The sequence below is a fragment of the Gossypium raimondii genome, chromosome 6, assembly GCF_025698545.1.
Source record: "Gossypium raimondii isolate GPD5lz chromosome 6, ASM2569854v1, whole genome shotgun sequence".
In the NCBI taxonomy this organism is placed as follows: domain Eukaryota; kingdom Viridiplantae; phylum Streptophyta; class Magnoliopsida; order Malvales; family Malvaceae; genus Gossypium; species Gossypium raimondii.
Window position 1 is genome coordinate 57061120 of NC_068570.1, and position 21979 is coordinate 57083098.

The 21979-nt window shown below is 32.0% G+C and overlaps 1 protein-coding gene, 1 long non-coding RNA gene and 2 pseudogenes across 2 annotated transcripts; 3 read left to right on the plus strand and 1 right to left on the minus strand.

Moving 5' to 3' along the window:
* Positions 1-1239: 1239 nt before the first annotated feature.
* LOC105772141 (metal transporter Nramp5-like) lies at positions 1240-12089 on the minus strand (annotated as a pseudogene).
* On the plus strand, positions 5923-12202 carry LOC105772577 (metal transporter Nramp5-like). Its single transcript, XM_052632791.1, has 6 exons — positions 5923-6953; positions 7034-7112; positions 7199-7303; positions 7417-7526; positions 7622-7803; positions 9731-12202. Exons 3-6 carry the CDS (start codon positions 7240-7242, stop codon positions 9738-9740), a joined length of 366 nt encoding a protein of 121 aa, XP_052488751.1. The 5' UTR covers positions 5923-6953; positions 7034-7112; positions 7199-7239; the 3' UTR covers positions 9741-12202.
* A 2293-nt stretch (positions 12203-14495) lies between these two features.
* On the plus strand, positions 14496-14937 carry LOC105772142 (uncharacterized). Its single transcript, XR_008197011.1, has 3 exons — positions 14496-14655; positions 14734-14774; positions 14855-14937. It is a non-coding gene; the product is annotated as an uncharacterized LOC105772142 (long non-coding RNA).
* A 139-nt stretch (positions 14938-15076) lies between these two features.
* LOC105772579 (metal transporter Nramp5-like) lies at positions 15077-18625 on the plus strand (annotated as a pseudogene).
* The last annotated feature ends 3354 nt before the right edge of the window (positions 18626-21979 follow it).

Genomic DNA, 21979 nt, shown 5'->3' on the forward strand with positions numbered 1-21979 from the left:
AATTAATAGCATAGCAGAAAGCGTTAAAATATAGTGGTTTTATTTTTGAGGAGTGCGAGGGGATAACGAGATCAAACTCAAGTTCTCATACTTACGACATAATATTTTTTATTATCGGGTTAACAGGTTGTTGATAAATATAGTGATTTTATTTGTTTACATATTTACGTATTATTTTCAAATACTTTTTTTGTAGTTGTTATAATTAGATTCGATTATCCGATTGAATTAAGAATTGATGGTGTGATCAATTTAGCTGATATCATAAAAGTTAAAATTGGAGAAGGATTGGATCGATAAAAAAATGGTCAAACTGAAAAATAATAAAAAACTGTTTAAACTAAATTGAATAATTAATTTTATTATTATAATTTATAGAATAAATGTTTATACTTATTATTATTATTATTTTAATTGATGTAATCGCATGCTGTGCTTCCCTGGTGATAAAATTGATGGTTGTAGGAAAAAACCAAGAGAGTAGAAGCCTGTCTTATTATTCTCTATCAACAAACAAAAACATTTACACTTTTGGATAATGACATGATTCACAAACCCAATTGTTTGTTTAAAACTTAATTATTAGTATAATTTAATAGATTTACTAATTTTCGATTAATTTATGAATTATTTAAAAAAAGGCAAAAAGAACATTTGTACACACGATTCTTAGTATAGATGCTCGATTACCATGTTATTTCTCTCAATTACTTTCTTTTATTTTTTATTTTTTATTTTTTGCTTATTTATGTTCTTAGCTGATAATTATATCTTTATCGCATTGGAGGTAATTGTGATTTCATGGATTTTAGGCATTGGAATCATTGGCATCAACGTGTAATATTTAATAACATCGTTTGTAGACTGGTTGGTTCACAATGATGTACCAAAATTAGGGAATGTATTTATTGGAATCATCGTGCTTCCTTTAATGGCGATTTACATTATTGCAGTCATCTATCTAACATGTAGAAAAAACATTGGTGTTACATATATAGAGCCCCAAACAGATGAAGCAGCAGATACCCAAGTTGTTTGTTTTGAATGCAATGATATTGTCATATTAGGTAGTTTCGATCTCTCAATTCAAGCTTTAAAAAAAATACTATTATGTTCTTTGAAGTTAAAATATGAATCTTGGGTTGGATTCCCTTCTTTCTTTCTTTTTTTTTCCGGTTTTGAAACTACCTTCATTTGTAACCTTTATGAGCTAAGATTTTAGACTTGTCCAAAAACATGTCATAATGCTAAAAGGGCAACGGCATAAAGGGCTTTGCTAGATTTCCCCAACACATTCTGCAATATTGGCCAAAACACAGTTTCTTACCTTCAATTTTGGTTTCCTAATGAAAAGTTTTTGTAACACCCTAAACCCGGCCTGAACATTATGGCCGAATCTGGCGATGTCACATGGTAGTGTGTTTGAAAACCGTAGCTTGTGTTGGGAAACCGTAACTTTGCTAAATATATTCTCTGTTTAGAGGTTTTTCATTATTGTTTATTAATTCTAATATCGTGTTAATTAATCATTCGAAAGCTTTCAAATGTTTAATCTATGCAGAAGCTTTTAAAACATATTGCGTAATCATGAGTATTTTGTTAAAACGTTTGGTTCTTTTGAAAACTTGAGTTTTCCTAAAACTAGTAGTTATAAATTGAAAATCCCAAATTTAAGAAAAATTCATAGAGGACATATTTACAATAAAATTCCCAAATAAAATTTAAAATCATAACTAAGTAGGAAACATAGTCAAATAAGGTTGTGTGGCCACCGCTCAGTCTTCCGCCGCACCGATCCGCCCAAGCCTATGGATTACCTGTATAAATAAATCAGAATGGTGTGTTTACGAAAACTCAGTGTGTAATTCCCCATATAGAACAAGCAGACAAAATGAAGTCACGGTCTGGGCTTAAGCCCTTTCAGCACCAGATTCAGTTTTAGTTTGGGCTTTAGCCTATTTCAGTACATAAGCAGTCATGCATTAGGGGTTTGGCCCCTTACAGTATCTGTAATCAATACAATAACAAACATACAGTCACAAAATCCTACCCAACCAGCCTCTACACACCAACTCCGTCCAACCCTACACTCCATGTGGGGATATAATCAACCTACCCATCCCTACACTCTAAAAAGTACCGAATGCGGCACTAGACAATAGTTTGCTGCTAAGCTGCCGGTAATTTAGGCTCGAGGCCTTTCAGTACACTTCCTCCAAAAATTATAATCCCCAACCCAATGCAATGCAATATACAAATTTGACATTATATACATAATATCATACATGTAAACTGGGCATACAGTATCAAATCATTGGGACATCATCATGCTTAATCATATCAGTCATACAGTCATTTCAGTTAATTAGGGGTTTAGGTAAGCTTACCGACCCTACAGTAGGTCCACAGTCGTCTCGAGCGACCTGTGCAATCTTAGTAATAAAATAGTGAAAATGGGCTTACAAGTCCATGATGTTCGCTCGTGTGGGCACACATGGCCCAAATTGGCCTTGGCCGTGTAGCTCACATAGCTTGGCCCAAAATCCCATACGCCCGTGTGGTTTACCCGTATGGGCCCACACGTCCATGTGGCCCACACGACCCAATTCGGTTTGGCCCGTGTATCACACATGGCCAGCCTCATCGATCATACGCCCGTGTGGCGTCGACAGCCTCGCTTTTTGACATTTCATCGATTTCTATTTACAGTGTTACAGTTACAAACCTGTAACATTTCTGGCGCAAAAGTAACCCCAAGCAATCCCGAACCTATAATTGAGCGATTGAACGATGAATTAAAACCAACCTAAATAGTTTACTCAACTATTAAGCGATTAAAACTTACCCCCAACGCTGCAAATCGATTTGCTTACAAGGTAGTACCAGAAGAGTCTCTATCCAAGCAAAAAGATGCTGCCCAAACAACATAATAACCCCTAGTCAGAAACTTAGCATTCTCAACTACTAACCACATAAAATCACTTACCAAGGTTGTCCATGAAACGCCAAAATAAGGAGCAAAAGTGCAATTGCAGTCGAAATGAAAGCAGAATTAAAAGAAAAATAGGAAGAGAAGGGTAGGTTTCGGCAAAAGAGAAAAGAAATCCCAGAGGAGAACCGACAGAGTTTTTGGAGAGAAACAACATCAAAAAGATGAGTACTTACTGAACGATCGCAGTTAATCGAGGGACAAGACGAGACCGAATGGAAAGAAGTTGAGAAGAAAAAATAGAATGGGTAAGCACAAGAATTTCGGCAGCAAGAAAAATAATGTAAAAAGAAAACGACGGCAAAAAGGAAGAAGAGAAAATCGAAAATTCTATTTTTGGATAAAAGAAAGAAGGAAAAAAATGAACAGAATAATTTGCTAAGAATCCCAATGAACTCAAAATCCTTTAACACCCATACGACACAAGCAGCAAAATAAATCCCATTTGCACAAACAGGGGTTTGAACTCCAAACCTTCTACTCATTTACTCTCCACTTGACCATCAAACCAACAAGCCCATTCTAACATATTTTACCAACATTTAATTAAAAGCCTATTGACTAGAGATAGGGCCTTATTCTGAAAAATACAAAAATTTGCCCAAGTCCTGGGTTGAACTTGGGACCTCTCACACACACCAAAACATTTAACCATTGAAGCAAATACACATATATGTCACAAACATAAGAAAATAAATACATAAGAGATTTTTTGGGCGTTACAGTTTTAGTATATTTAATTAGTAATATCAGACCTAGAGAAGGAAAGAAGCTGAGTTGAGATTAAGATCGTTGCAATGTTGCTGGTTAGCATTGGAAACGTTATCAACTGTGTAGACCGAGGCAGACACCGCGACAACCACCACGTTGATTAAAAATGCCACAAACAAGGCAATGCCACATTCTATTAGAAAATGTCTACAGGCATCCTAACCAAATCAATGAAAGCAATCATAACTTGTCATGCATTAACAAACTAGAACTATAGCATTACACTTTCAATGATGATATTGTTTACTTTGGCTTACATTAACACCTTAAACAGAGTTTGGTACTTTTCTACTGAGCACCAGAGCTGAGTGAAGGAAGATATTATGCCTGTAATTCACACCATTTTTTTGTAGTTAGAATTAATTAAGAGCTTTATTGAAATGTGATTCGATGAGATTTGGTCATGCTCTTATAAAGTCAAGTTTCGAAGATTTTATGAGAGTTTATTAGTGGTTCATGTGAAGTGCACATGAAAATCTTCTAAAGAACCTTTCTATGGGCAAGATTTTCAAAAAAAAAATATAGGGCATTAAAAAGTAGAAAGTGATTGATGTTATAGTTCATCTTACGTCATAACAAGTGCACCCAAGATGGCAATGGCGTCGCTGGTGGCTTCTTGGCCATTAAGCTTAGGAACAAAAATGCCTTTAACCACACCTGATGCTGGTGGCTTTACGTAACTCATTTCCCCAAAGAAACATCCCGCCATTACAAACACCAGCACTGCTATCAGCATTTCCAGCTTTCTCACCTTTTCATTATATACATCATATTTAACAAAACAAAATCATTAGCAAATATTAACCTTCTATAATTTAACATTTACACATACAAACACAAATTAGTTACCCCATATCTCTGTATGCCAAGGAGGAGAAGAGCGCTTAAACTCGTCAATAAAATTCCAACCCATAATGAGATGTTAAACAGTATATTCAATCCAAAGGTTATACCAAATATTTTAAAAATTAAAAATTAAAAATTAAAATTAATATTTTAGTCAATATTTTCGTAAAAGAATAATTTAACTACTTTTAAATATTAATAACCAAATTTAACTCAAAGAATAAGGACTAAATTAATAAAAACATAAACAATATACCTAAAATAAAATCCAAAATGAAATTTCAAAATGTATGTGGAGCTAAGCTCAACTGTACTGGTGTCCCCCTCCCCTAAAAAAGAAACATTTTTTCAAAATCTTAATTAGATAAATATTCAAATACATTAATATTTCATGGTGTTTATCCAATAGTATCTTTCTTTGCAAGAGGCCCAAAATAAAATAAAATTTAAAATTATACAACTTTGTTAAACAACTAATTGACCTGTGCAATACATAAAAACTTTGACTTTGATTAATTTATATAATTTAAACACTCACGTTATATAATTTGATTATTTTGACCACTCTTGTTAAAATCACAAATAGCAAGTTGATGTGACAGTTAAAAAATCGATATAATAACAAGTTTGACCTCAACTTTTACATAGTATATCAATTTAATCATAATTTTAAAAAACTAACCCTCAATATTTTATACATAATCTTAATTTGATGATACTAATTCTAGAAAAATTCAAAGAAATATATAAAATACATAAATATTTTTCAAAAAATATATTAAAAATTTAAAATATATATGAATAAAAATAATATTGTTGACAAGAAATATTAATATATAAATTTTAAAATATATAAAAATAAATGAATATTTTCAAATTTTTATATTAATATTAATAGTAAATAAAATAAAAATCTCCCGCCTCATTCCTCTCCCTCTCCCCCTCAGTTTTCTCAACAAATTAATATTTCTACTCAGTTTCAACTATGATAGTATCATCATCTAACAGGAAAGACAACAAGCAAATTTTTAAACTCCCATAAAAGACTTGATTCATCTTAACAACAATAAAAATTTTTGGTCACATTCAACAAATACTTACCTATAATTTTATTTCTTAATTCATATACTTTACATAAAATTTTGATTTCTATGAAGTTATCCTAAAATGATCTTCCAAACAACTTGCTCCGATGTTGTAGTCTTTTAGGTATAAGATTTTATTTTTTAGAGGTAAATCTGTTACAGGGGAAAACAATGGTTTATTGAATAGGTCACCACACATGATTCGCAGATTTATTGAAACAATCAGCAACCAACTTTTACTCTTTGGTAGTCAAATGGATAAGTTGGTACATATTGCACTATAAATGCAATGTTTCAGTTTCTTCAACATGTGTCTCACTAAAACTATGCAGTAATCAGTGAACTTAAAAAGAAAAGAGAGATATGTAAAGTTTGCAAGAACAGCAAGGAGGCGATATTGCAGTAATTCCTCGATCAATTGGTGGAGGAAGCAACCCCATAGCTGCACTCAATGTGGAGCCCGACACCCCTCAGAATCCTCCTTTAATAACAACAGTGACCCTAATCATGATCAAGTTCCATTTCTTTATATATATAGAGAGAGAGAGAGGAGAGAGAAAGAGGTTGTTTATTTGGTTTGTGATTGATGTTTCTATGGGATTTTTTTTCAAAAACCTGGATGGAGAAATTTTTTGTCATTTATAGGCCCTGGTTTCCTTGTTTCATTAGCTTATTGTTGAAGTTGGCCAGCATGCTGCCCTTGTTTCACCAGGAACAACCCGAACAAGTGAAGTTCCAGCAGATCGAGCTACTGTTTCATTTTGTTGATTTTGAATTAATGTTTTGTAGCTTAGATGAAAATAGAACAAGTTGTACTTGATGTTTTAGGTGCTGATTAGTTGAAAAATCAGCTTGTTCATGAGTGCAAGTAAGGTTTTGTAAGTTACAAAGTAATTAGTGGAGTTAGGTAGTGTTTTAGGTATTCATTTGTTTGTTGTGACCAGCTCATGTCTTGTATTTGTATTGGCTTTATGCCATTACTGATTTCAATGAAAATTCTTTGAAGAATTATTCATCACATACTCTCCATCTTTTATTTAGTTTTTCTTTTAATTTTGTTCTTGACTTCTGTTTGTTTCTTTTGCAAGTCTCGAGCCTTGTTGCTCAAGTCACAGCAAAACTTGCTAGCATATTGTTCAAAACACCAACATTTATCTTGATCCTGGAAACTATAAGCCATTGCCACTCTTTGTTCATAATCTGATTGACGTCATATCACAGTGGAAATTGATTTACAAGCAGGAGCCAGCCATGGATATGAGGTAATACTTAAGTTCAAGATAAAGCCTTTATATTTATAATATTCTTAAATGCAACACCATGAAACCTTTGCAATCTTCAGCTGCTGTGAGTGGTTTTGATCGGATTTTTCTTTGCTCTCATAATCCAATCTCTTACTGCAAATCTTGGAGTCAGCACTGGTAATTGATTATATACATATTTTATACTAATAATTAACAAAATCTCCATTTCTGATGTTATAATTTAGCTTTATTTAAATTTTCAGGCAAACACTTATCAGAATTCTGTAAGGCTGAGTACCCAAGAATGGTGAAAAATTACTTATGGATACTAGCAGAGATTGCTGTCATAGCTGCTGATATACCTGAAGGTTTCTTGTTATTTAAGTCATCATTTACATTATGAGTAAATAGTTCAAAAACCAAGTACTGAAAACAAGATATATAAAACAAGATATATGATGCATTTATATATATGTGGCAGTGATTGGTACAGCCTTTGGATTGAATATACTGTTTAACATCCCAGTATGGGTTGGAGTTTTATTGACAGGTTTAAGCACTCTTCTCCTCCATGGCCTGCAGAGATATGGGGTAATTAATTTGTGGTATATGTAATTGTTAAATTAGAGAAGGTTACTATTTTCTAATGGTTTTGTTTTGTTTAATATGATGTATATAATGAAAAGGTGAGGAAGTTGGAAATGCTGATAGCGGTGCTGGTGTATGTAATGGCGGGATGTTTCTTTAGGGAAATGAGTAACGTAAAGCCACCAGCATCAGGTGTGGTTAAAGGCATGTTTGTTCCTAAACTTAATGGCCAAGGAGCCACCAGCGATGCCATTGCCCTCTTGGGTGCCCTTGTTATGCTGTAAGATGAACATTACAACATCAATCACTTTCTACTTTACTTTTAAAATTTTTATAGATATTTTAAATTTTTTTATAATTTTTGTTGAGAGAGATATCAATTTGTTCGTTTTCAAAATTGATAGAGACCAAAAGAGTATTTATACCAATTTATTATTCGAATTATTTGAATTGTAAAATTTAACTAGACTTGAAATTGAAACTTGAATTAATTCAAAATTCAATTTTATTTACAAATTAAATCGAGTTTTGCTTACTCCAACATATATTGTTATATAATTTCTTTTGAAAATATTGCCTAGAGAAAGGTTCCTTAGATGATTTTCATGTGCATTTCACATGAGCCATTAATTTTCATGTGCACTTCATATGAGCCACTAATAAACTCTCATAAAATCTTCGAAACCTGACTTTATAAGGGCAAGATCAAATCTCATCGAATCACATTTCAGTAAAGCTCTTAATTAATTCTAACGACAAAAAAATGGTGTGAATTACAGGTACAATATCTTCCTTCACTCAGCTCTGGACTGGAGCTCTACATAGTGGACAGTTAGAGTGAGTATAAAACCACATGTTGATGCAGTCAACGTGGAAGGCTTGGTTACAATTAGGCAAAACGCGGGCTTTCTCATCGTTTTCGAACTCGGACAAGAAAATGGCACAAGTAAGTGGAATGAAATCGCTGGCCCTGGCTATGTTAGAGTAAATAAGGGTGGGGATTGTTTTAATGACAGAAAGGTCCAATATTTCAGGCCTATATTTTTACCCGAACCCTCCCATTTTTTGGGCGGGACATCGGGCCGGGCGAGGTAGCCCAACATATGATCACCTCTAATAGCAAGGAACCTTCATTTTTCCATTTCCCTTATCTTGTCTCCATAAAAACTCTCCCCCACCATTCTATCCTTTCGTCTCCACCTCTCATACCTTTATTTTCTTTTCTTCCATGGATAACTACACTGATTTTCAGACCAAACATATTAATTGTGCTCTCAATGGCAAAGTAATACTCTGCACTGGTGTCATTTTCTTAGTCTTGTTCATCCTCCTCTGATTCCATAACAACGCTCTTTTCTTCTTCGGGAATCGCCATCGCCACTACCTCTGCCGGTATCGTGCTCAGCACTTGCTCTCTATTTCTACCGCCATTACCCCTCCACCCTCCGCTACTGCTATTTTTGAAGGATTATTTTAATGATAGAAAGGTCCAAACCTTCGGAAGCAGCAGCGAAGGGTGGCGGGGTAATGGCGGTGAAAATAGAGAGCAAGTGCTGAGCACGACATCAGCGGAGGTAGCAGCGATGGCAATTCTCGAAGAAGAAATGAGCGTCGTTATGGAAGAAAAAAAAGATGAACAAGACTAAGAGAAGGACACCAGTGCAGAGCATTACTTTGCCATTGAGAGCATAATTAATGTGTTTGGTTTGAAAATCAGTGTAGTTATCCATGGAAGAAAAGAAAATGAAGGTATGAGAGGTGGAGACGAAAGGATGGAATTGTGGGAGAGGGTTTTTATGGAGAGAAGAGAAGGAAAAGGGGAAAAAGAAGGTTCCTTGCTATTAGAGGTGATCATGGGTTGGGCTACTTGGCCTGGCCCGACAGCTTGCCTGAAAAATGGGACGGTTCGGGTAAAAATATAGCTCGAAATTTTGGATCTTTCTATCATTAAAATAATCCCCACCCTTATTTACTCTGACATAGCCAAGGCCAGCAATTTCACTCCACTTACTTGCGTCATTTGCTTGTCTGAGTTCAAAAACGACTAGAAAGCCCGTGTTTTGCCCAATTGCAACCATGCCGTCCACGTTGACTGCATCGACATGTGGTTTTATACTCACTCTAACTGTCCACTGTGTAGAGCTCCAGTCTAGAGCTGGGTGAAGGAAGATATTGTGCTTATAATTCACACTATTTTTTGTACTTAGAATTAATTAAGAGCTTTACTGAAATGTGATTCGATGAAATTTGATCCTGCCCTTATGAAGTTAGGTTTCGAAGATTTTATAAGAGTTTATTAGTGGCTCACGTGAAGTACACATGAAAATTAGTGGCTCATGTGAAATGCACATGAAAATCTTCTAAGGAACCTTTCTATGGGCAATATTTTCAAAAGAAATTATATAACAATATATGTAGGGGTGAACAAAACTTGATTTAATTTGGAAACAAAATTGAATTTTAAATTAATCGAATAGAGTTATTCGAGTCAACTCAAATAACTAATTCAAGTTTCAAGTTCAAGTCGGGTTGAATTTTGCAATTCGAATAATTTGAATAGAACATTGGTATAAATACTCTTTTGGTCCCTATCAATTTTGAAAATGAACAAATTGATCTCTCTCTCAACAAAAAATATAAAACAATTTAAAATATTTACAAAAATTTTAAAAGTAAAGTAGAAAATGATTGATGTTATAATGTTTATCTTACGGCATAACAAGGGCACCCAAGAGGGCAATGGCGTTGTCGGTGGGTCCTTGGCCATTAAGTTTAGGAACAAAAATGCCTTTAACCACACCTGATGCTGGTGGCTTTACGTAACTCATTTCTCTAAAGAAACATCCTGCCATTATAAACACTAGTACCGCTATCAGCATTTCCAGCTTCCTCATCTTTTTATTATATACGTCATATTCAACAAAACAATACCATTAGCAAATATTAACCTTCTCTGATTTAAAATTTACATATACAGACACAAATTAATTACCCCATATCTCTGCAGGCCAAGGAGGAGAAGAGTGCTTAAACCCGTCAATAAAACTCCAACCCATACTGGGATGTTAAACAGTATATTCAATCAAAGGTTATACCAATCACTGCCACATATATATAAATGCATCATATATCTTGTTTTCAGAACTTGGTTTTTGAACTATTTACTCATGATGTAAATGAAGACTTAAATAACAAGAAACCTTTAGGTATATCAACAGCTATGACAACAATCTCTGCTAGTATCCATAAGCAATATTTCACCATTCTTGGGTACTCAACCTTACATAACTCTGATAAGTGTTTGCTTGAAAAGTTAAATAAAGCCAAATTATAACATCAGAAATGGAGATTTTGTTAATTATTAGTATAAAATATGTATATAATCAATTACCAGTGCTAACTCTAAGATTTGCAGCAAGAGATTGGATTATGAGAGCAAAGACTAATCCGATCAAAACCAACTATAGCAGCTAAAGATTGCAAAGTTTTCATGCTGTTACATTTAAGAATATTATAAATATAAAGACTTTATCTTGAACTTAATTATTACCTCATATCCATGCCTGGCTCCTGCTTGTAAATCAATTTCCACTGTGACATGATGTCAATCAGATTATGATCAAATAAGAAAGCATTAAAATCAAAGGAGAAAGAGTGGCAATGGCTTACAGTTTCCAGGATCAAGATAAGTGTTGGTGTTTTGAACAATATGCAAGAAAGTTTTGCAGTGAGTTGAGCAACAAGGCTCGAGACTTGCAGAAGAAACAAACAAAATACAAGAACAAAATTAAAAGCAAAAGTAAAGAAAAGATGGAGAGTATGTGATGAATAATTCTTCAAGGAATTTTCATTGAAATGAACAATGGAATAAAGCCAATATAAATACCAGAGATGAGCTAGTCACCACAAACAAATGAATACCTTAAACACTACCTAACTCCACTAACTACATTGTAACTTACAAAACCCAACTTTCACTCATGAACAAGATGATTTTTCATCTAATCAGCACCTAAAACATCAAGTACAACTTGTTTTGTTTTCAACTAAGCTACAAAACATTAATTCAAAATCAACAAAATGACACAGTAGCTCGATCTGCTCGAACTTCACTTGCTCGGGTTGTTCCTAGTGCAACAGGGGCAGCATGCTGGCCAACTACAACAATAAGCTAATGAAACAAGGAAACTAGGGCCTATAAATGACAAAAAATTTCTCCATCTAGGTTTCTGAAAAAAAAATCCCATAGAAACATCAATCACAAACAAAATAAATAGCCTTTCTCTCTCTCTCTCTCTCTATATATATATATATATATAAAGAAATGGAACTTGATCATGATTAGGGTCATTGTTGTTATTAAAGGAAGATTCTAGGGGGGTGGTGCCAGGCTTCACATTGAGCGCAGCTATGGGGTTGCTTCCTCCCCCAATTAATCGATGAATTACTGCAACATCTCTTCCTTGCTGTTCCTGCAAACTTTACGTATCTCTCTGTTCTTTTTAAGTTCACTGATTACTGTATAGTTGCAGTGGGACACATGTTGAAGAAACTGAAACACTGCATTTATAGTGCAATATGTACCAACTTATCTAATATTTGACTACCAAAGAGTAAAAGTTGGTTGTTGATTGTTTCAATAAATCTGCGACTCATGTGTGGTAGACCTATTCAATAAACCATTGTTATCCCCTGTAACAGATTGAGATCTGAAAAACAAAATCTTATACCTAAAAGACTACAACCTCGGAGCAAGTTGTTTGGAAGATCATTTTAGGACAACTTCATAGAAATCAAAATTTTATGTAAAGTACCATGAATTAAGAAATAAAATTATAGGTAAGTATTTGTTGAATGTGACCAAAATTTTTTATTGTTGTTAAGATGAATAAAGTCTTTTATGTGAATTTAAAAATTTGTTTGCTGTCTTTCTTGTTAGATGATGATACTATCATAGTTGAAACTGAGTAGAAATCTTAATTTGTTGAGAAAACTGAGGGGAGAGGAGAGGAATGAGGCGGGGATTTTATTTTATTTAATATTAATATTAATATAAAATTTGAAAATATTCATTTATTTTTATATATTTTAAAATTTATATATTAATATTTCTTGTCAACAATATTATTTTTATTCATATATATTTTAAATTTTTAATATATTTTTGAAAAATATTTATGTATTTTTATATCTTTCTTTGAATTTTTCTAGAATTAGTATCATCAAATTAAGATTACGTATTTACATTTTTAATTGTATTTGAATATTTATCTAATTAAGATTTTGAAAATAATGTTTTTTTTTTTTTTGGGACACCAGTACAGTTGAGCTTAGCTCCACATACATTTTGAAATTTCATTTTGGATTTTATTTTAGGTATATTGTTTATGTTTTTATTAATTTAGTCCTTATTCTTTGAGTTAAATTTGGTTATTAATATTTAAAAAGTAGTTAAATTATTCTTTTACTAAAATATTGACTAAAATATTAATTTTTTAATGATATGGTGTGGCAATCTGCATGTAGGGGCGAAGCCAGAACAATATTTTAGAGGGGCCCGAATGAAATTTTAATCTTTATACTCTATATCTTTATAATTTTTAAAGGATTAAATTGAATTATTATAATTTTAGGGGGCAAAGTGTAATTTTACCTTTACTAATTTAAAATTTTAAAAAAAATTAGAGGGCCTAAATGGTAATTTTTTATTTTAGGGGGCCGAGGCCCATGCCATCCCCCCTAAAATCACCTCTGTCTATGTGATTGTCCACATATATTTTATTCAGACATGGAACTATTTGTCAAATAATTTAAAATTTATGAAAATATTAAAAAAGACTTAAAATTTAAAAACAAATATAAAAAATTACATGAAGTACATGTGGGCTGCCAGGTTTAAAAATTTAACATCTTAGTCAATATTTTCGTTAAAAAAAGCAATTAAGCTCTTTTTAAAATGTTGTTGGTCAAATTTAATTAAAAAACAAAATAAGAACCAAATTAGCAAACGACGTAAACTTTAAAAGCTAAATTTATCAGTTATCACATTATATTTTTTTATATTCTATGATATTTCGGTTTCACAACAAATAGATGAACAAGAGCAAATCAAGGAAAATTTTTGTAGCCAAACCGTGCAGGGAAAAAGCTTTGGTTGTTTTGCATGCATGCATGCATGCATACTTGCGTGCCCTTAAATCCCTCCGAAATTGTCTTATAATATTGGATAGGTTGGTACATATTGTGAATGCAGTGTTTCAGTTTCTTCAGCATGTGTCTCACTGCAACTATACAGTAATCAGTGAACTTAAAAAGAAAAGAGAGATATGGAAAGTTTGCAGGAACTGCAAGGAGGCGATGTTGTAGTAATTCCTCGATCAATTGGTGGAGGAAACAACCCCATAGCTGCTCTCAATGTGGAGCACGACACCGCCCCCCCAGAATCTTCCTCAGTGACCTCAATCATGATCAGGTTCCATTTCTTTATATATATATAGAGAGAGAGAGAGTGAGAGAGAGAAAAAGGCTGTTTATTTAGTTTGTGATTGATGTTTCTATCGGATTTTTTTTAGAAACCTAGATGGAGAAATTTTTTGTCATTTATAGGCCCTGGTTTCCTTGTTTCATTAGCTTATTGTTGAAGTTGGCCAGCACGCTACCCCTGTTGCACCAGGAACAGCCCGAGTAAGTGAAGTTCCAGCAGATCAAGCTACTATTTCATTTTGTTGATTTTGAATTAATGTTTTGTAGCTTAGTTGAAAACAAAACAAGTTGTACTTGATGTTTTAGGTGCTGATTAGGTGCAAAATCAGGTTGTTCATGAGTGCAAGTAAGGTTTTGTAAGTTACAATGTAATTAGTGGAGTTAGGTAGTGTTTTAGGTATTCATTTGTTTGTGGTGACCAGCTCATGTCTGGTATTTGTATTGGCTTTATGCCATTGCTCATTTCAATGAAAAATCCTTGAAGAATTATTCATCACATACTCTTCATCTTTTCTTTACTTTTGCTTTTAATTTTGTTCTTGAATTTTGTTTGTTTCTTCTGCAAGTCTCAAGCCTTGTTGCTCAAGTCACAGAAAAACTAGCTAGCATGTTGTTCAAAACACCAACACTTATCTTGATCCTGGAAACTGTAAGCCATTGCCACTCTTTCTCCTTTGATTTTAATGCTTTCTTATTTGATCATAATCTAATTAACGTCATGTCACAGTGGAAATTGATTTACAAGCATGAGACAGCCATGGATATGAGGTAATACTTAAGTTCAAGATAAAGCCTTTATATTTATAATATTCTTAAATGCAACAACATGAAACCTTTGCAATCTTTAGCCGCTGTAGGTGGTTTTGATCGGATTAGTCTTTGCTCTCATAATCCAATCTCTTGTCGCAAATCTTGTAGTCAAGACTGGTAATTGATTATATACATATTTTATACTAATAATTAACAAAATCTCCATTTCGATGTTATAATTTAGCTTTATTTAACTTTTCGTGCAAACACTTATTAGAATTCGTGTAAGGTGAGTACCCAAGAATGGTGAAAAATTACTTATGGATACTAGCGAGATTCTTTGTCATAGTGGCGATATACCTAAAGGTTTCTTGTTATTTAAGTCATCATTTACATCATGAGTAAATAGTTCAAAAACCAAGTATTGAAAACAAGGTATATGATGCATTTATATCTATGTGGCAGTGATTGGTACAGCCTTTGGATTGAATATACTGTTTAACATCCCAGTATGGGTTAGAGTTTTATTGACGGGTTTAAGTACTCTTCTCCTCCTTGGCCTGCAGAGATATGGGGTAATTAATTTGTGTCTGTATATGTAAATGTTAAATTAAAGAAGGTTAATGTTTGTTAATGGTCTTGTTTTGTTGAATATGACGTATATAATGAAAAGGTGAGGAAGCTAGAAATGCTGATAGCGGTGTTGGTGTTTGTAATAGCGAGATGTTTCTTTAGGGAAATGAGTTACGTAAAGCCACCAGCATCAGGTGTGGTTAATGGCATGTTTGTTCCTAAACTTAATGGCCAAGGAGCCACCGGCGACGCCATTGCCCTCTTGGGTGCCATTGCTATGTCGTAAGATGAACATTATAACATCAATCACTCTCTAATTTACTTTTAAATTTTTTATAAATATTTTGAATTTTTTTTATAATTTTTGTTGAGAGAGATATCAATTTGTTCATTTTCAAAATTGATAGGGACCAAAAGAGTATTTATACCAATTTGTTATTCGAATTATTCGAATTGTAAAATTCAACCCGACTTGAACTTGAAACTCGAATTAGTTATTTGAGTTGACTCGAATAACTCCATTCGATTAATTTGAAATTCAATTTTGTTTCCAAATTGAATCGTGTTTCTCTCACCCCTACATATATTGTTATATAATTTCTTTTGAAAATCTTGTCCATAGAAAGGTTCCTTAGAAGATTTTCATGTGCACTTCACATGAGCCACTAATAAACTCTCATAAAATCTTTGAAACCTAACTTTATAAGAGCAGGATCAAATATCATCGAATCACATTTTCTTAATTAATTCTAACTACAAAAACATAGTGTGAATTACAGGCACAATATCTTCCTTCACTCAGCTCTAGTGCTGAGTAGAAAAGTACCAAACTCTGTTCGAGGTGTTAATGTAAGCTAAAGTAAACAATATCATCATTGAAAGTGTAATGCTATAGTTCTAGTTTGTTAATGCATGCTAAGTTATAGTTGCTTTCATTGATTTGGTTAGGATGCCTGTAGATATTTTCTAATAGAGAGTGGCATCGCCTTGTTTGTAGCATTTTTAATCGACGTGGCGGTTGTCTCGGTGTTCGCCACGGTCTGCACAGCTGATAATATTTCTAGTGCTAACCAGAAACGTTGATCTTAATCTCAACTCAGCTTCTTTCCTTCTCCAGGTCCAAAATTACTAATTAAACATACTAAAACTTTTCATTAGCAAACCAAAATTGAAGGTAAGAAACTGTGTTTTAGCCAATATTGCAGAATGTGTTGGGGAAATCTAGCAAAGCCCTTTATGCCGTTGCTCTTTTAGCATCAGGGAAAAGCTCTAGCATTACAGGGACTTATACAGGACAATTTATCATGCAGGTTTTGCAAATTAAACCATTTTTTAAATTTTGTGTTAATTAATTATTAATCTAATGACAAATAATTTACTTTATCATATGATGTTTGTTTCTTTTCAGGGTTTCTTGAATCTTCATATGAAGAAATGGGTGAGGAATATAATGACTAGGTGCATTGCCATTACACCTAGTCTCATTGTGTCCATCATTGGTGGATCTTAAGGGGCCGATCAACTAATCATCATTGCATCGGTTAGAATATATCTAAGATTGATTTTTCTTTTACAAAGCATATCGTTAACCCCAGAATAACAAAGGGATTATAAATAATAGATTCGAATCCAAACTTGTTAAATTCATGGTAAACCTGCTCATGGGCTGGGTTACCTGCTTAGGTCCGAAGGCCTGCTGAAAAATAAGAGGGTTTGGACAAAATATGAGGCCCGAAAAATGGACTTGGTTAAAATTTAAGGCCCATTTTCTATATAGGTAGGGCCTTGGAGAAGATTTTTTGGCCCGAGCTTGGCCCGGTCCGAATATTATGTTATAAAATAATATTATATTAATTATATATGATAAATAATAATTATATATTTATATTAAATAATTAATCCGATAACAATTAAACCTATTACCCATGACCTAAAAGAAACTTACTCAACTAAATAATTCAACCCAAAATATAAAATTTATTAGATTTATTTGTGTTTTTTAATATAATAAAACATTCATTATATTTATGATAATATTTTTAAATTTAAATACTTTTTAATGTGTTAGAAAATTTTTATTATAGCATTTTTTTAGCGCATTTGGTGTATTATATTTTTCAAATATTTTAATTTTAAATAAAAATTAATCTAAAAAATCAAATATGGACTGGCTGATCGGGCCTGAGTTTACTTTTCTTAAATTAGGTTGGAATTAGGCAAAAAAATCCATTTTTCGGACCAAACTCAAAAAAATAGTCTAAATGCCTTGTATAGGCCCAACGCATGAGCACTTTTAATTTTTGAGTTCATCAACGAATTATTTTATCAATATATATATTTTAAGCTAAAACTACTTGTAAATTTAATAATGGATTTTTGCAGATGATTCTTTCATTTGAGCTACCATTTGCTCTAATCTCACTCATTAAATTTAGTAGCAGCTCAACCAAGATTATGAGTTATTTTTCGGTAAAAGTACAATAGAGGTCTCTATATTAAGAGCCAGATTGTATTTTTCCTTATCTATTAAAAATCAGTGAATTAGTCTCTATATATTAGATCATAGAGCAAAATTTCATTTTTTTAAAATTTCCATCCACTTCTACTGTTAAAAACTGGTCCCTATACGTCAGTATGAGTTACACATACCCAGCCATGTATCATTGTCAGGTTATTTCGTTAACCATGCTAATTTTTAATAGTAAAAATGGATTAAATTTTTAACAAAAAGGAACCAGCTCTTTGATGAGGCAAAATACAATCTGACTCCTAATATAGAAGTCTTTATGGTACTTTATGGTTATTTCTCTCAATTACTTTATTTTATTTTTTGCCTATTTATGTTCTTAGCTGATAATTATATCTTTATCGCATTGCAGGTAATTGTGATTTCATGGATTTTAGGCATTGGAATCATTCGCATCAACGTGTATTATTTAATAACATCGTTTGTAGACTGGTTGGTTCACAATGATGTACCAAAATTAGGGAATGTATTCATTGGAATCGTTGTGCTTCCTTCAATGGCGATTTACATTATTGCAGTCATCCATCTAACATGCAGATAAGACATCATTGTTACATATGTGGAGCCCAAACAGATTCGAAGCAGCAGATACCTAGGCAAATCCTTTAGGATGACCAAACTTGTCTGTCAAAATTGTTACTCTGATCACAAGATTGGAATTGCTGGTGAACTTCCTCAGGTGTACATGCATAGTCTACCTGATGTTACAAAGACATATAAAGAAATAGAGAGCAAGAAAGATGTACAAAACGTTGAGATCGTTTATTAATTGTACACCTAAACAAGCCAAACAAAGGATATGACAAACTAAATTAATGTTTCCCCTGAATAAGTTGTTAGCTACTTATGGGTGAAATTAGTTTGAATCACATTGAACTCGCCATCTGTAATAACTAAGATTTAATTGTTCATGCACATGCAAATGGACAAAACAGAGCATTTTCAGGCCACACAATATACACGAGCATAAAACCAAATTGGGTTGAAGGCACCAAACTGGTAGAACTACTCCTACATCCTTTGGCCAAACTAAAAAGCATGGTCATAATTTTATTTGAATAAAGAAGGATATCAAAAAATTATAGAGAACAAGATCTCAAAATATCCTGACAAAGAAAATTCCAAGCACCAGCAGGAGGGGAAACAAAAATTTGCAGCTCGAAACCCATGTTAAACCCTTGTTTTGCCAGCCAATTGATTGGCAGTCCGTGGGGTGGGAGATGGACAATGCCACTTTTAATAATAATAAATTTAGCTTTAATGTTTACCCCTTTTGTCACTTAGTCTCTAATTCTATTTTTTTTTGGATCATTTTGATTTATGACTCTCAACTTTTAAAATTTAGTCGAATTGATTTCATTTGTTTACATTTTAAATTTTGAAGGACCAAAGTGAACAAGAACTAGTAGAGAAAAAGAGAACATAAATAGGCAAAAAATATTAAGAGCTAAATTGATTTTTCTTTTGCAGGTAATTGTGATTTCATCGTTTGTAGACTGGTTGGTTCACAATGATGTACCAAAAAAATAAAGAGAATAAAAGAACAAGAACTAGTAGAGAAAAAGAGAACATACAAATTTCAATGTACATCAAATTTATATTAATTTTGATGGATATCCATTTAATAATAAATTATTTAGAATAAATATTTATATATTTTAAAATTATTATTTTTTAAATAACAAAATGAGTTTTTAAAGCGGGACGAACTTAAACATGAAATTTTTGTTAGAATGGAGCTTCGGTCCGACCCGATTCGACTTTTTTTTTGAGTAAATAAATTTAGATATATAGTGTATATATGTCTGTAAAATAATTGATGCAAAGGTTTCGATAGAATGGAAAATTGTACGTTCGTTTTTTATTTAAAGATGGTAAAATAATTTCAACTTTATTAAGCTCTTTTGTTCATAAATACTCCACCCTACAAAATTCCCTATATACACGACACAAATGCATTTTCAACAGTGCCTGCCATCCGTACAATTTTAATGCAATTAATTAACCAACTTCTAATTATTTAAGAAAATTATAAAAAAAGTTTACAATATATTTATATATATTAAAAATCCTGTCATGTTTGTGGAAATTACTTGTTTAGAAGATAAATGTGTGTATAAAATGAGATACAATAAATAATGAAATGTATGGTTTAGAACTAATTAATCATAATAATACGATATTTAAACACATAAATACATTAGATAAACAATCCTAAATGCACTACGATTATTTATCATGGTTTTGTCAACAATTGTGAGTTAGCGTCGGGCTGAATTGTAACACCAACTCAATTAATATATAGAAGTAATGGAGATAATAACTTGTGCATATTAAAATGAAAATTTATAAATTAGAATAAAATGAAGCTTTGGTTGAATGGTAAAATTAAGATTTTGCTAACTTAATTAGTGTGGGTTCAAACCCTACTGTATGCATATTTTAATTTGTTTTGTTAAAATAAAAAGATTAAAATAACTATTGTTAAATAGTATAACTTATTTTAATTACAAAAGGGTATTTTTGTAATTTTCTAACCGAGTTGGTGGCCCAAATGGGGGTGACATCAACTTAGTGAAACAATTAATAATTGTAAGGATAGATATACAACTACTGGAGATAATAACTTATGTATATTAAAATAAAAATGAATAAAATATATTAAAATAAAGACTTGGTTAAGTGATAAATTTAATATTTTACTAATTTAATTGGGGTGGGTTCAAATCCCACTATATTCTTATTTTAATTTGTTTTTGTTAAAATGAAAAGACTAAAATGACCTCAAATAGTATAAATTATTTTAATTATGAAGGGCATTTTTGTAATTTCCTAACTGATTTGGTGACTCGATCGAGGGTGACACCAACATAGTCAAACACTTAATAAATAGTAAGTATATACAATTAGTAGAGATAAAAATGTGTGCATATTAAAATAAAAAATGTATAAAATATATTAAAATAAAATTTTGGTTGAGTAATAAATTTAAAGTTTTTAGATCCAATTGGTGTGGGTTCAAATATCATCATATGCATATTTTAATTTATTTTTGTTAAAATAAAAGACTAAAATACCCTCAAACAGTATAACTTATTTTAATTACGAAATAACATTTTATAATTTCCTAATCGAGTTGGTGACCTAGTTGAGGATGACACCAACTTAGTAAAATACTTAATAAATAGTATATTTATACAACTAATTGAGATAATAACTTGTGCATATTAAAAACGTGATTATCAAATATATTAAAACGAAGCTTTGGTTGAATGGTAAATTTAAAGTTTTATTAATTTAATTGGCATGTATTCAAATCTTATCATATGTATTTTAGTTGGTTTTGTTAAAATAAAAATTTAAAATACCCTCAAATGGTACAACTTATTTTAATTACAGAAAAATATTCTCATAATTTCCTAACTGAGTTGGTGACCCAATTGAAGGTGACACAAACTCAGTAAAATTCAAAAAGAATTAATTTTTAAGTAGTAAAACCAACATGAAAGACTAGGGGCAAAGTTAAAAAGTTTTCTTAGAAGGACCAAAAGTAAATTATAAATGTTTGAAGGCCTAAAATGTAAGTTTATTATTATTATTATTATTATTTAAGTATAATCTCTAAAAGATTTTTAAGAGATTTATCAGTTTTTAAGGACCAAAGCTAATACTTATCTTTCTTTCAACTCTTTAAAAGATACTTGATTATAAAGAAAAAGTAAAGTTATTAAGAAAACTTGAAATGCAAAAGGACTAAAGTTTAATAAGCAAATTAAAAGAAAACATTAATACATGTGCCCCAAAGCATAACCAAATGTTGGTTGGTGTCCCCTAAACATTATTTTCAACTTTCTCTCTAAAAAATGTAATAAAAAAATATGGAAATACTTAAACTAACAAAAACAAATTGATAAATTCGGCATACACTATTTAGTATGATGAAAGATAGTCACTTTCTTGAAATTTTAATCAGTTGGAAAATGATGTCAATATTTGGTATATCAAATTTTATTTACTTTCCTTAAAATCTAACTTTCTTTTAAGAACTATTTTCTCATGAACACGACAATGGTGATTCCCACGACAAACGGTGGGAAAGTTACTCTCCATTTCCCATGTAGAT